General features: G+C 50.0%; 2 protein-coding genes across 10 annotated transcripts in view; one reads left to right on the top strand and one right to left on the bottom strand.

Annotated features, from left to right (window-relative positions):
* Positions 1–4,665, top strand: part of LOC120385931 (zinc finger protein 271-like) — a 19,841-nt gene extending 15,176 nt beyond the window's left edge. Inside the window, exons 6-7 of one of the 4 annotated variants that reach the window (XR_005589426.1) lie at positions 1,349–1,522; positions 4,530–4,665. The gene's annotated coding sequence lies outside the window, so the exon portion shown is untranslated. Of the gene's footprint in view, positions 1–1,310; positions 4,367–4,529 lie in introns of those variants that run through there. The other 3 variants (XR_005589428.1, XR_005589425.1, XR_005589427.1) reach the window with 3 other exon arrangements.
* LOC120385932 (zinc finger protein 34-like) lies at positions 4,415–15,049 on the bottom strand. 6 transcript variants are annotated; one of them, XM_039504545.1, is made up of 6 exons: positions 14,897–15,049; positions 13,485–13,651; positions 9,388–9,712; positions 8,210–8,336; positions 7,029–7,130; positions 4,415–5,200 (listed from the first exon to the last, which is right to left on the bottom strand). In XM_039504545.1, exons 3-6 carry the CDS (start codon positions 9,499–9,501, stop codon positions 4,590–4,592), a joined length of 954 nt encoding a protein of 317 aa, XP_039360479.1. In that variant the 5' UTR covers positions 9,502–9,712; positions 13,485–13,651; positions 14,897–15,049; the 3' UTR covers positions 4,415–4,589. The 6 variants fall into 6 exon arrangements, with proteins under 6 accessions (XP_039360479.1, XP_039360478.1, XP_039360476.1 ...); XM_039504544.1 differs by having other exon boundaries at positions 9,388–9,709; XM_039504542.1 differs by lacking the exons at positions 13,485–13,651; positions 14,897–15,049 and adding an exon at positions 11,533–11,732.

The raw sequence follows: 15,049 nt of genomic DNA, 5'->3' as shown, positions 1-15,049 counted from the left end.
ATTCACGTTCTAGGTTGCCTTTACTGCTGGTTGTTACCATCTGGTAAGCTTTGCTGGGCCGGAGATGGGAGCAACTAGCTTCTCTGTTCCGTTGGATTGGTTGGAATATATTGATGTAATTCTTTAGTGCCTAGTACATTAGCAACAACTTTGCCACGTTCGGTTACTGGACAGTGAGCTTAGAAGCATTTGCTTTAATCCATGGCCTGACTTCGGTTCACAGACTCTAGCTCAGGCCTTAGCTCTTGTACCAGGCCCAGTGCTCCAGGCTTCTCTCCCTACTACAAGGGGTATCGACCACATGGCCTCTTAGGGCCTTTCCTTCTCCATGCTCCATCAATCCCTCATTTCATTGTAAGTACTTAAACCTCTAATCAGCAGTTCATACTTTATACCAGTGTCGAAGAAAAACTCAGTTTTGTTTTTTTTTTTTTGGCAAAAAAAAATCAAACTTTATTATTTTTTTCCAATTATTAGGGAGAGAGAGAGAGTAGGACACACAGGGTCCCAGACAGGTCTCTCTAAAAATCAAACAAACACAGCCCTTTATACTTTTTACAGACAATTTTCTAGCAATAATAATAAAACAAAAAAAACAACAACATTTTTTTTTTTGTTTTTCCTCCTCTCCCTATCTCAGAAAAAAACAAAGACTGCAAGACTGCATGCAAGGTCGTAATAACTCACACAACACAATTCTTCATTTTTTCTCTTGCTTCCTCACGTCACCAGGGTCACAGTTAATCTAACTCATGCTAACTAACATTCATTAAGATCTCTTCAAAACCTTGTTAATTATTTACTGGCTTCCACACCAGGGATCCCCAACGCGGTGCCCACGGGCACCATGGCACCCGCTGGGGCATCTAAGTGCGCCCGCGTACTGGCTGGCAGATGAGCATCCACCGAAATGCCGCTGACAAGCAGCGTCATCCAGAGGCGTTGCCGCTGAAATGCCGCCGCTGGATGACGCCACTTGTCAGCAGTATTTTGGCGGCGACGCCTATTGACGTTGCTGCTTGTCGGTGGCATTTCAGTGGATGCTCATCCACCGCTCCAGTCCTCCATGGCTTGTCATCTGGCGAGCGCCAGACGACAAAGGTTGGGGACCACTGCTTTATACTGTTGCATTTGAAGTTTTGTTCAGTGCTGATAAGGATTGTAATTTATTTTGGGGCTATTTTGTACTGACTTGATCTGCTATACGTTTCTGTTTCTAGCAGTAGGTTGTGGAAGAAGGTTATAGTAGTTCGCTAGAATCAGGAAGCAGAGTGTCTCATTAGAGCACATGGGATTTTGGTTTTTTGTAGGTGTTGATGAAATAGCCTTTTTTTTTCTTGTCATGGAGGCTTTTTCATCTGTGATTGGTGGTGCTGGAACTGATCATTTGTCCCTGGAGATCTCAACTACTGTAACTACGCAGGCCCAGGGAATCTACAACGCTGAGAAATGGGTCTGAGGAAAGCTTCCTTTGTTCGTTCAGCAGGAAAGTTGGAGAACCAACAAGATAGGAGCACCTGGGGTAAGCTGATCAAACAGTGCAGGAGAAAGGTCCATGTGCAGTCAGCCAGGTCCTCCTCTCTAGGATCCGTCTGGAGTTCATCTCTTGTATGACCCTTGGGTGTGGAGCCCAGCCTTCCCAAATGCATTCCCCCCGCCCCCCCCGCTTTCTGTCTCCCAGGAAGCCAGTCTTACAGCCCCTCCTCTGAACACCTGGGCAGCAGGACGGGGAAGCTGAGGAGACGTTAACCATTATTTACTTGGGAGCAGGTAAGGCCCCTGCACCTCGTCACACCCTGTAAGTAGGCTCAGTGCTGAGTCGGACCAGAAATCCCAAATCAGTGGAGGCTGGTTTGGAAACCTCTCAGACTGTTTTGGGGTTTGCAGAGTTCACAAAGCTAATTTTCCCTAGAAATTGAAGCCTCGTTGCCTGTAGAAAAAGCCAGTCTGAGCCTGTGTATCCTGTCCATTCTGTATATTGGGATTGGCTTCTTACTGGGCATTCTCTGTAACCCCCTTTTTTTAGTCTTCCTCTATGAGAGGGGCATTGAACCCTATAACATTGTTGGCCCTGTTTAACCCCAGCAGCTAGTGAAAGTTTGGGGCCTTGGGGATGTTCCAGCTGGGAATAGAAACTGATGGAATCTGGTATTTTCTTTGATGCCATCTTGTTTATTTACAAGGAATGTGTACGAAGTCCTGCTTCTCCAAATGCAGGAGGAACTAAAAGAGGAGGTGGCTTCTTTGCTTATAGCCCAAAGCCTCTTTAGTCAGCACCAGCCCCAAAAGCTTGCGCTGTCTAGCTTCTTCCTGGGTCACGTCATGCTTACAGGCTTCTGCTTGGTCTTCTCTAGTCTCTCCCTCTCTTATGTCCTTCTATTTCAGACTATTCCTTTTCCTTTCTTGTGCTATGCTAGATTGAGAGAAAAATGGCAAACCTTTCCCTTACTTACCCCTTAGCATGAGTTATGCCTGCTCAGTGCCGTACACCCTGTCACCCATCACTTCTGAACTTTGTCTTCTTAGTCTATAAGGGCCTGTTTTCATTGCAAAGTTAGCCTAGGTGCTTACTCAGATGTTGCCCCAGCTCCCCACTCATCCACACCAAACCCTTTCAACTGAGTTTGGTGGCACTCTAAACGCAGGGCATCTGGCACTGCCGGGTTGTGGGCTAAAGCCAAGATGCTGCTTTACACTCAGGCTGGAGCTCCTTTACTTTGCTGTGTGGACACGGGCTAACCCACTCGAGTGCTGATGGCTAAGGCTATGATTTTGGCGTGGAAATTTTTAGTAGATTTCACAGCAGAGGTTCAGGAAAAACATCCAAAGTCCTAGAAAGATAACCAAACAATGTAGTTTTTGCTGCATCAATGTACACAAGAGCTTTTAAGTAGTAAAAGTGTCTGATATTAACACACTGATCAATAATATATGTACAATTAAAATCAATAATTTACTCCTGGGGGAATTCTGCAACAGAAAGTTAATTCTACACACAATATTTTAAAATTCTGCATCTTTTATTTGTCAAAACACCACACTATAATCACAACAGTTTCAATTATTTTTGGTCATTTATTTCAAAATACCTGTCAGCAAGTAGGTCTATACCCAACCAAAAAAATTCAGGAACTGGATTTTGACAAATAGCTTCCTTACTAGGCATATTAATACAGACCTGAGTACTAACTCCTTTAAAGCCTGGCTCACAGCTGTTAGGAGAATGTGAAGTAAATAGGGTAAAAATTAAACAATAATAATCTTGCTTCTGGCCTTGCTTTTAATTTAAACAGGCTGAATAAGCAAGCAAGAGAATGTAAGTGAAAGCAGAAGGCTGCACACACCCACACCCCGTGAAGCTGCTAGCCTTGCCTTTCAGTAACAAGAGAAAATAAGGGGACCTCATCAAGCAAGGGGTTGCTATGGTAATGAAGCAGCTGGAGTGGAGGGGAAGGTGTAAGGAAGAGACATGGAGTCAGCAAGAAAGTGACCATGGCCAAAAGTAACCCATCTCCTTACACCTCCCATTGGGTACAAAAGAGGTGGTCTTCCTGACCCAAGACCCCCCAGAATGGAACATGACCATATATTGGAAGGGGTGGCACCAGGGAAGGGGCACTACATTCAGCCTCTGCCTCAGTCTCTCCTCCTCGACTAGCCCTTATGATCCCCTGTCTGACCCTTCCCCCCCGCCCCCATATACTGTTTCCCTATAGCCCCTGTTTCCTGACCTGGTCTGGTAGGTGCTATGAAGAAGGCAGGCTCTTTCTCTTCCCTAGCTGGCCAGGAGCTGCTGCTGTGGCCTATGGCCAAAGCGCTCTCTGGTGGGCAAAAGGCAGAACTGCACCAACATTTCAGCAGAAGCTTTTTTCTGTGCTAAAAACATGCATGGCTCATTAATTATGTGCATGCACAGTAGCAAAGAATTTCCCCAGGAGTAAATAATATAAAGACTACTGCCAAGTTTAACTGTTACTTCAGAGTACATCATGGTGGTTGTACTTAGTTTTCCACAACTGTGAAATAGAATGTTGTACACTGTGAGATTGGCATCCTTGATTCCACATTTGCCATCTTGCAAGACAAGAAGAGAACAAAAGTAAAGGACTCTCTACCTTTCACCACCATATACATTTCGACCGGTTTCCAGGCCTCGTTCCAGCTCTCATTTTTGAACATTTAAGCTTTGGGCATCGTGGCCATTTGGGATTTTTTTTCATTTTTTGGGGGCACATTACGGCTGCCTGTGTGTTTTTCACATTTACAGCCCTTTAAAAAAAATTAGGGTTAGAAATAACATTTTTCAGAAGAAAGCAGGCTTTTAAAACATTTAGGGCCTTTTAAATAAAGTTTAGTAAACAGAGAAATAAAATGTTAAGACAAATACATTAACAGGCTTTAATGAAATGAAATGAAATGAAAAATACATTTTTATGCATTTTTTTTAAATAAAGACATGAAGTATTAGTAACCGAACACATGCTTTTAGAGAAAATAAAGAAGGGAGTGGTTGTTTCTCTGTTCCACAGCTTTGAGTGTGAGAACACAGAAGAGGTTTCTAAGAGAATATGCTGCTCCGAGATGATCTCCTATGGACCTGTGCCATCCACAGGAGCTGGCAGGAATGCTGAGGACAAAGCCAGCAGAGAGCCAGCTATGCTAGCCAGGTGGATTCTTGCTGTCTGCATCTCCTGGATGATGATACCCAATTCTTTCTCCAGCCTGTTTGCAGAGGCAGGTTTCTGCTCAGTTACAGGATGCTCAGTTCTCTGTGCTCTGAACATAAGTGTATTATTCTCAGATCCTCGATTTGTGTGAGAAGCAGATTCAAATGTCTGGACTTGCCCAGGTACATAGCTCTGCTCAGAATGTGGATGTAGGCCAGGCAAGGCTGGAGGTGAGCAAAACACCCTGTCCAGTGCCTTCTCCTCACTCTCCACTTGACCATGGGCTGCCCCACTGAGTGCATATGGAGGCCTACTGCTGGGCCTCTCTATGCATTCGGCAATACCCATGCTGTTCTCTTCCTGGTCTGTGCGCCCTAAGTGTGCCTCCCAAATCCACAGGCTGGTGGCATGCACAGGGGATGGAGAGAGGTCCACTTTGTGGGAGGAGGGATCAGACGGTGGGGGTGGAGGAGAGAGCCCAGGTGGTGAGGATGTGAAGGCCATATTCAGAGCTGTGTCAGCAGATGATGGATCTGTGTAGGCACAAAACCATGTTAAACTTAGCAGATATTGTTGGAGCATTTCCAACAGTAACTCCAAGTGCACATCTGAAAATCTAGCTGCTGAGGCCAGAATTTCAAAAGAACTTAGGTTCCATTCCAGCGCCTCAAGAGGGTCAGAGATTCCAAAGTACTCAGCACCCAGCAGCTCCCAGTGTGATACTTGTGGCCAGGGGCAGCTCCAGGCCCCAGCAAGCCAAACTGGGGGGTGCTCTGCCGGTCGCTGGGAGGGCAGCAGGCGGCTCCGGTGGACCTCCCGCAGGCGTGCCTGCGGAGGCTCCGCTGGTCCCGCGGCTCCCCTGGTCCACCAAAGCCACGGGACCTGCGGACCCTCCGCAGGCACGCCTGCAGGAGGTCCACCAGAGCCGGTGATTGGCAGAGCGCCCCCCACGGCATGCCGCCCTGCTTGGGGCAGTGAAATGTCTAGGAGCCGCCCCTGCTTATGGCCAGATTTTCAAAACACCCCAGCACCAATCATGCTGGGACTTCTGAAAATCTGACCTGTTGTTTCCCAAGGAACAGAGCAAGAGCTTGAAAAATCACCCGTAACTTTATGTGAACAACTAGGAACTGCAGGAGGTCAAGGCCAAAGTCTGAAACATCAGTGTGTCTGGGGAAGAGCAGGCGGAGCTCAGAAATCCTGCCCCTTAGGGCAATTAATTCAGAATAAGTCTTGATCTTCTTGGGGAAGTGGAAACTGCTGTATTCTGAGACCTTCACTTGGGGCGGATGAGTCGTAAAAAATACCCCAGGAGACATTTCTACTTTCTAGGTCAGTCATTTGCAAACTGTGGTCTGTAGAATGTTGTACTTTGAGAACCAAACAGGGGAGAGCTGGGGGATTGGGAGGTTAAATGGGTCCCTGAAAGACACTCTTACAAAGTGGTCCATGCAGGATAGAAAAGTAGTGATTCACCCTTGTGAATCAAGCCACCTCCAGGGAAGTTCTCTCTCTCAGGCAAAGTATTTGTGAGCCCTCCAGAGAAGAGAGATGAAGATACCAATTCAACTGCAACATCCGAACACTCACAACATAGCTGGACAAAAAGCAGAGGGTCAGAGAGACTGGAAAGAGATGATTGATGTCTGCCAAGAAAATGGGACATCTGCTAGATACCAACCTCCTGCATGGAGCTGTAGGTGCACATTGGGGCGGGGTGGGGGTTCATTCTGGATACATTATACTATCTATTGATTGATTTGTATGCAGGAGCCCTAGTCATGGGCTATGGGGCAAGGAGCTGTACAAACACATAACAAAGATGGTCCCTTCCTGTGATGGGGTGAAACCTCATCATGGGCTAGAATGGGTTAAAAGCCAGTTAGTCGCAGCTGCTGCACCTGTGTCATAATTAAATGGTTGCTTCTCAGCCAGAGGGGGGTGGACTAAGAGGTGTCAGGTGATAACGTAATGCACACCTGAGAGTGTTCAGCCGGGCTGGGGACAGGAGTGAGGGGGACCCAAAATAGACTCCTGTGAAGGGGCCTGAGCCAGAGACTGCTGGAGAACAGACCCCTCAGGAAGGCTCAGTACTGGAGCTGGGCAAAGACTCCGGATTGGCCCCAGAAAGGGGACTGAAGACAGAGCCCAGAGGATGGGCTGATTTGCTGAGGCACCTGGGTTGTTAGATGGACTGTCTGTCCCAGGAAGGGCTCTGAATTAGATGTTCCTGACTGCACAAAGGCAGCTGGCCTACGGAAGCCTCTAGCGGTGAAGACCCCTGTAATGAGGCCCTGCTACTAGGGGCGCTATGCTGGTGAATATGACAATTCCCACTGCCCCGGAGAGCTGCCGACTCACTTGCGGAGGTGTGTCTGTCCCTGGAGTCCTGGTGAGCACTGACACATGGCTCTTCCCCTCGCTCCAGCTGGGATATAATGTCCGGTTTGGCAGCAGCACAGCCTGCGTGGGGAGAACGATGATTACACACTGACTGTGATATCCAGGGAACACGTCCTGGAGTACTGATGTGCTAGATCTCTGTGTTCCCAACACGGGACGGAGCTTCCCGTCAGCGCTGCCCTGCCAGTGCTCCATGAAACACACCGTCGTGCTGGTACTGTGCTCCTGGCCAGGAGCATTGTGGGAAAATCTGATGCCTTGGCCTGTGTTGCTATTGTTTTCAGTTCCGTAAGACATCTCTGTCTGGACATGTTAGGGGGCCCAGACTTTATCCCCAGGATCTCGAGAAGGAAAGTTTCTCAAATAACTAAGTGAAGGTGGGGGTCAGGGCACCTTCCCTGTAAAAACTGAGGGAGCTAAAGACTAAGCGCTATAGTATTATCATCTCCTGTGTACCTGCTCAGTTCCACAGCTGACCTCCTGGCTACTACGCTGAGGAAAGGCAGAAGGTGGCTATAATTCTACTAGAATCTCTCTTAATGAAGTAGGTTTTGCATCAATGCCGCTCCTCTACAGTAGTCTGCAGCATCTGAGGATCAGTGCAGATCATTCCTCTGCAACCACTCTACGGGGGGTGAGAACAAACCAATGTGGTGTTTACCTTCAGTGGTTTTGCTTGAGTGCACAATATAGGGTTTGGCCCACAGAACACAGACCTAGAATGATTAAAACAACCACAGTATTTTGTAATTCTTCTAAGGGTACTCCATGCTACCTGCCAGATCGGCGGGCCGCGATCGATCTATCGGGGATCGATCTATCACGTCTCGTCTAGACGCAATAAATCAATCCCTGAATGCGCTGCCGTCGACTCCGGAACTCCACCAGGGCGAGAGGCGGAAGTGGAGTCGACGGGGGAGCCGCGGCCGTCGATCCCGCGCCGTGAGGACGGGAGATAAGTCGATCTAAGATACGTCGATTTCAGCTATGGTATTCTCCCCTCCCCCGCCAGTGTAGACCAGGCCTAAGCATTTTAAAGGGGGATGTACCTAAGCGCATGAGAGCAAATCTGAGCCGAAGCTAACTCAGGCCCTTCAAAGTTCATGCAGCTTCTCGAATAGGTGAATGCTCATTGTTACCCAGGGAGATCACAGCCTCGTAGTTGTCCCTCATCACGTCCTTGTACAGCTCCTTCTGCCACTCCGCTAGCTCCGCCCACTCCTCCGTGGAGAAATAGACAGCGACGTCGTCAAATGTGACTGGAGCCTGAAACAGCGAATAAACCGTGATCAGCAACATCTGCTTCAGTCACACCCTGAGAGCAGCAGCCCTGGGGCCCGGCAGGGCAGGGAGAGCATTTCCTGACCAAGTAACTTGCATGAGTAACACACACAGCACAGGTGGTCCATCTGGAGTGTGATTCCCGCCCTGTCAGCTCACACCTGCCACTCCAGGGCTCCCATGGAAGGAAATCGGTTTCCAAGTGGATGCTGAGTAGTAGCCCAGCCATTGTCACAGTGGAGACTCCCCATCAAGGCGGCACCAGTCCCTTCCCCCCACCCCACCTATTTGCAGTGATATCTAACTGGGGGTTGTGTTGTCCAGTGAAACACACAGCTAGAGAGGACACGAAGGCAAACCCTATAGTGAGCATGCCTGCATTTCAGAGCCTGGAATGCACTGCCCCCCTCAGCTGTATCCTGCTGCTTTGACTTGAGATAGAAAAGGCATCTATTCAAAATTGTCCCCTGAGGGAGCTCATTTCTCCCTGGCTTCCGAGCCAGCTCCTCCCCTGCCCATTTGCCCTGCCCTGTGTGTTCCCCACTCCTGGGACCAGTTCTTCCCTTTTTTGTTAGGAGCTTTCTCTGGAGCATGGGGCTTTCACTGAGCCAGGTAAAGCTCTGGGGGAGGGGCCATGAAACCACATGTCCTGACCCCCCCCCCCCGAGATCCCCCAACTCTGATTGAACTGGAACTGGACTGGTTTGCACAGCTGCACTGCGGGGTGCAGCAATGGTTCTAAAATCACATGGGCTGAGGAAACAGGGAACAGTCATAGAATAGAATCGGAGTATCAGGGTTGGAAGGGACCTCAGGAGGTATCTAGTCCAACCCCCTGCTCAAAGCAGGACCAATCCCCAGACAGATTTTTGCCCCTGTTCCCCAAATGGCCCCCTCAAGGATTGAGCTCACAACTCTGGGTTTATCAGGCCAATGCTCAAACCACTGAGTTACGCCCCCTCCCCGCTAATGCAGCTCCTTCTCCAGAGTCCTTACAGTTCACGGGAAAAAGTCGAGTTCAGGGACAAAGTCCTACCTGAGCAGAGTCCCCACCAGCCATTCCCCATCCCACAGGATGCGGATGTTTGCTCCCAGGTTCAGCAGCCGGTGGGGAATCCAGGCCGCCCGCTGGGACTGCCACAGGCTTCATGCTGCCCTGGCCCTTCCTTCCCAGAGCAGCTGCTGCTCTAGTGGAGACAGACGCCAAGGAGATGGGGCGTGAGTAGCGCAGGCGTATCCCATGCCAGGCCAGAGGGAGGCTTAGCGTCAGGAGGAAGATTTGCACATTCAGACTGAAGAGTTACATTCCATGCAGGGTTGTACATCAGTATGGGGCCAATCTGGATTTGGTAGTTAAACTGCTGGGAAAAATAACAGAGAGAATGGCTGCGGGTGGGGGGCAGGGTAACAATCCTGTGTCCAGATCTCAATAGTGTGGCCAGAGAGGCCTCTGCTCAACTCCCGGAGCATCAAGAAATTAAACACAATTCCCCAGCCTAGATGGGAGGGCTTTGCTTTCTTCCCTTCCCATCTTTCTCTCTCCTTTTTCTGTTCCTGAGCCGGTCTGTTTCCCCCTTGTGAGTCCATCTGCTCCTGCTGCTGGCCTTTCTCTCAGCCTCCGCAAGGCAGCATCTCTTCTCATCCTTCGTCTCGCCCGTATCCCTCTCCCTGCTTTCTGGTACATCCTGCCGCTTCTTTTCTCCACAGTCATCCCTTCCCCTTAGCTCTCCCGCTGGGCTCTGGTCCCCCAGGCTCCTCCACCCTCCCTTGCTTTGCGCCTTTCCTCACCCGCCTTTCTCAAGCCTCCTTTCTCTGCAGTGGTTAAAACAGATGGAAACAACCCACTGCCCCGGGTGGAGGGGGAGAAATCTCTGTGCTGACTGCACCAGCTAAGGGGAGCGGGGCACTGTCCACATATTTGGGGCTTTGTCTTAGGCGCCTATTACTCCCCACCCCCGGTCCTGATTGTTCATACTTGCTATGTGGCCACCCTAACTGCACAGGCCAAGGAGCGCACCTGATGCTCACTGCGGTCTACGTGCACTGTGCTGCCCGAGAGCATAGAGACTGCTCCTCCCCTAAGCTTCCCCCCTTGTGGACAAAATCTACACTTGCAACTTCACAAATAACCAGCTGCAGCAGGACAGCAGCTAGCAGGGGGACCGGCTTAGTCGGGGCCCTCCCCCCGAGAAAGTCAGGCCTTGCAGACAGAGCCATTGCTGGCATAGACGGAGGAGCCTGGGGGCGTAGGATGTTTTTTGCTCTAGGAATTACTTTGGGGCAGTTCTCTGGCTATACGGGGGTCAGACTTAGATGATCGCAATGGTCCCTTCTGGCCTTGGACTCTATGGGCCCATACCCTGCCCTGTACACCATAGTTAGTTTCTTTAGGGCTGCTCATAACCAGGGGTGGCTCTAGGTATTTTGCCGCCCCAAGCACGGCAGGCAGGCTGCCTTTGGCGGCTTGCCTGCGGGAGGTCCCCGGTCCCGCGGATTTGGCGGCACGCCTGCGGGAGGTCCACCGAAGCCACGGGACCAGCGGACCCTCCACAGGCATGCCACCGAAGGCAACCTGCCTGCCCCCTCGCGGCAACCGGCAGAGCCCCCCCCCGTGGCTTGCCGCCCCTGGCACACGTTTTGTGTGCTGGTGCCTGGAGCCGCCCCGCTCATAACTACAGTGTGTGACGGCTGCTGTGCTGATTGAACTTTTTAGCCCACCTGCAATTAAAACCCCGTTCGCTCTCTCTGCAGGGCCTGGCCTCATCAGGAACAAAGCAGCTACAGGGACGCTTCTTTTCCTCAACTCCATTTGTCTCGCTTTCCATTTCACTGGCAATCCTCCCCGGAGATCAGAGGGGGAAGAGCAGGGGCAGAAGCCAACCTCCCCGTGGGGATCGTGGACAGGAAAATGAGCTAAATATGAAAAGCTTCTCTGGGGGGAAATAAAATGGAGGCGCCCTGCTCTGCGTAGCTGCACAATGCTGCATGCTAACGCTCTGCCCCTGGAGCAGGGCCTCTCAGCGCAACCAGATATTTCCTCCGTTTGCACAGCCCGGATGTAGAGGCCCCTGCACCCTCCCAAAACCAAATCTGTACAACTGCCAGGCAAGCTGTTTGCAGCCCCCCCACCCCACCCCCGAGGCTAAGGCTGAAAGAGGAGAAAAACCCACAGCCTCCTTACCTGCAGCCTGTCTCTGTTTCACTGATGGCAGTCCCCAGCGCAAAGCTAAACGCCATGGAAAGCAGTCTATAACCCTTTCGTGCCCAAATAACCCTTTCGTGCCCAAATCAAAGCGTGCCCCAATACAGGCGTGCATGTGTGTTTCAGGATTTCTGTCACATGCCAGACACTGCCCCTCCACCACAAAAGCAGCCTGTGGTGAGCAGACATTTTTAAATGGCCACAGTGGAGGGGTGGGGGGCAGCTTTGGAAAGGGGAAGAAAATTTCCAAGAAATCCCATAGTTCCTTGGAGCTAATTTCTGTGCATTATTGCTGGGGCTTGGGAGTTGTACCTTTCCTCCATTGTTACATTTTAAAGAATGTTTAAAACTTTTCATTTTATAGTCCATCATCCGGGCTGCCCTGGAAAGGGACATTGTGTGCAGGGGCTAGATGAGGTGACCTCTCAAGGGCCCCCAGTCCTGAGATTCTCTGATTCTACAAAATCTGCTGTCAGTGTTTCCAGGTTCATCCCAAGAGTGGCCACCTACAGTTAGGGTCCTACCAAATTTGTGGTCCATTTTGGTCAATTTCATGGTCATGGGAATTTAAAATAGTAAATTTCATGATTTCAGCTATTTAAATCTGAAATTTCACAGTGTTGTAATTTTAGGGGGCCTGACCCATAAAGAGTTGTGTGTCACAAGCTTATTGCAGGGAGGGGGTTGTGGTACCTCTACCCTTACTTCTGTGCTGCTGCTGGTGGCAGTGCTGCCTTCAGAGCTGGGCATCTGGGGAGTGGCGGCTGCTAGCTGGGAGCCCAGCTCTGAAGGCAGTGCTGCCACCAGCAGCAGTGCAGAAGTAAGGATGGCCTGGTATGGGTTTTTTTTTTTTTTTTTATAATTGGAGTTTACCAATCTCCTAGAACTGGAAGGGACCTTGAAAGGTCATTGAGTCCAGCCCCCTGCCTTCACTAGCAGGACCAATTTTTGCCCCAGATCCCTAAGTGGCCCCCTCAAGGATTGAACTCACAATGCTGGGTTTAGCAGGCCAATGTTCAAACCACTGAGTTATCCCTCCCCCACCATCCTTACTTCTGCGCTGCTGCTGGCAGGGTGCTGCCGCTGGCAGGGTGCTGCCTTCAGAGGCTGGCACCTGTCCAACAGCCACCACTCTCCAGATGCCCAGATCCAAAGGCAGTGCAGAAGTAGGAGTGGCAATACCACAACCCCCCTCCCCCGCCCCAATAACTTTGTGCAATAACCCCTGCAACTCCCTTTTGGGTCAGAATCCCCAATTTGAGAAACACTGGTTTCCCCTGTGAAATCTGTATAGTATAGGGTAAAAGCTCACAAAAGACCAGATTTCAGGGAGCGAGACAAGATTTCACGGTCTGTGATGCATTTTTCATGGCCGCGAATTTGGTAGAGCCCTACCTATAGTCTCAGCCCTACGCTTAATTCTCCACAGTTGAGGCCAGTGTATCTCAGCAGCAGCTGGCACTGAAGTCAGTTATATTACACTGACATAAAACTGGGGTGACCAGATGGCCCGATATTAGGGGCAATTATACCCCCCCAAAAAAGCGTCCTGATTTTTCACACTTGCTGGCTGGTCACCAGCGCAAATCAGAGCGGACTCAGGCCCTTTCTCTGGGGGTTACACTAGATGACCCTGGCGGTCCCATCTAAACTCTGACAGCCCCTCTGAGGGAATTGCTTCTGACAGCGAAGAGTTAACAGGTTATAATCTGATTTCACCATTTCACAAACCTATCTAGTGGTGGCGGCTACAGATCAGACGTGTGGGCAGGGGGCAATTTACACTGACTTACCAGCTTTATTTTATATTTATTCCACCTTAACTATGCAACCCACAACCAGGGCTTCTCTAATGTATTTGTTCACACCGTGCCTTGTGCTGGTACAGCGTCCCGGATAGACGCGACCTAAACTTGAAAATGTTTGGGTACCTGGTGTGCAGTGTCCTCTGGCTCTCATGCTGCTCAGTATTGTCTCACTGGTTCCTTGTGCCCCACATCTGTCGTGTTGTATATCCTGGAAGCTGTGTGGGGCAGGGACAGTGGGTTTGTAGTGCCTGGCGTAGTGAGGTCCTGGTCCATGATGGGGGCTCTGGGCACTACCACAATACAAATAAACAATAACGTTTTGATTGATCATTAGGCACAAACAGGTGCTTGCCTGGAAATTCCAGCTGCCTCTGACTCGTGTTAACAAAACCACCTGATCAAACCCAACAGCCTCCAGTAAAACACCCAACCCTCAGCATCCCTGCTTAGCTAAAGCACCCCACTCTCGGGTCCCAGTTCAGCATCGCCTGCAACTTGCACCATTATTTGCAGTGAGAGCTCCAGGAGGAATCCTCACTCACTCATTTATTGCTGTAGAAATACTCTCCTCCGTAAAACTCTCTTTGCATTTGGGGTGCTCCAGAGTATGACTGACTTGAGATCAGTGTAAGGGAACCGGACACCTCAGTTTGGGGGTCTGCTCTCTTTCAGCCAATGCCTACATGGAGACGTGTTCTGGAGCCCATTCTGTAACTGGCTAATCGTCCGACTTTACCCATCCTCCAGCACAGCCTCTGTGCTGAGCTCCAGTGTGAACTGGTGCCAGCTGGGCTGCTCCAGGAACCGGAATTTGGAATCCACAGTATGCTGATGACCGCATTGGGCAGCCCTGTGCTCAGCATGATCTTGCACCACTGCAGTGAGTGGAGTGTGTTATTGACGTTACCAGGAGCAGCATCTGTGCCTGACATGGGCAGCGGCAGAGGTGGGAGGCTGGGAGTGGGAATACAGAGGCCATTGCCACCCTGATGATGTGACCCTGTTGAGGCGGTTTGGGTCTCTGGGTTTGATTCCCACTATACAATGACTTGATGTTTTAAATAATTAAAAAAAAAAAGGCTGGCAAGATCTACATGAAATAAAAAAACAGAGCAAGCCGCTGTGCCCAGAGATATTCAGTCGCGTGCCCCTGCCTGGAACCTCCAATGCCTGGGCTCAGTCCTGCACTAGCCTGGTCAATGGGTGCTTCCTGCAAAGCTCAGAGCTGAATCGCACCTTTCGTAGAGTCTGAATCTGTTCCCAGCTGGGGGATTGGTTGAAGAATCTCTCTGGGGCCTCGCTATGGCCAAACACTTTAGCGTGTGCTTACTTTCAAGCACAGGAGTAGGCCAATTGACTGCAGTATTGCCAATCCCAAATGTTCAAAAATCATGAGATTGGCTTTAAAATCTCAAGATTATGTAAATTACTAGATTTGGGGTTCTTTTTATTTGCCTTCTGCTTTTTGGGCCTTTAGGGTGCACTGGGGTCACATTTGGAAACTTTCTCCACAGTCATGAGGGCTAGAAACTTACTTTTTCTTTAAGAATGAAGGCTGAAATCATCACATATCCACCTGACTCCAGGAGCTGGGGCTTTAAGGAAAACAATAATTATCCTGAGACTTATGACAAAAATCATGGGAGTTGGCAACACTGACTGGACCAGAGCTACTCCCAACATGCTTC

The sequence above is a fragment of the Mauremys reevesii genome, linkage group 18 (genome assembly GCF_016161935.1).
Source record: "Mauremys reevesii isolate NIE-2019 linkage group 18, ASM1616193v1, whole genome shotgun sequence".
NCBI lineage: Eukaryota > Metazoa > Chordata > Testudines > Geoemydidae > Mauremys > Mauremys reevesii.
The sequence above is the reverse complement of the archived record's forward strand: the minus strand, read 5'-3'. Positions and strand labels throughout refer to the sequence as shown.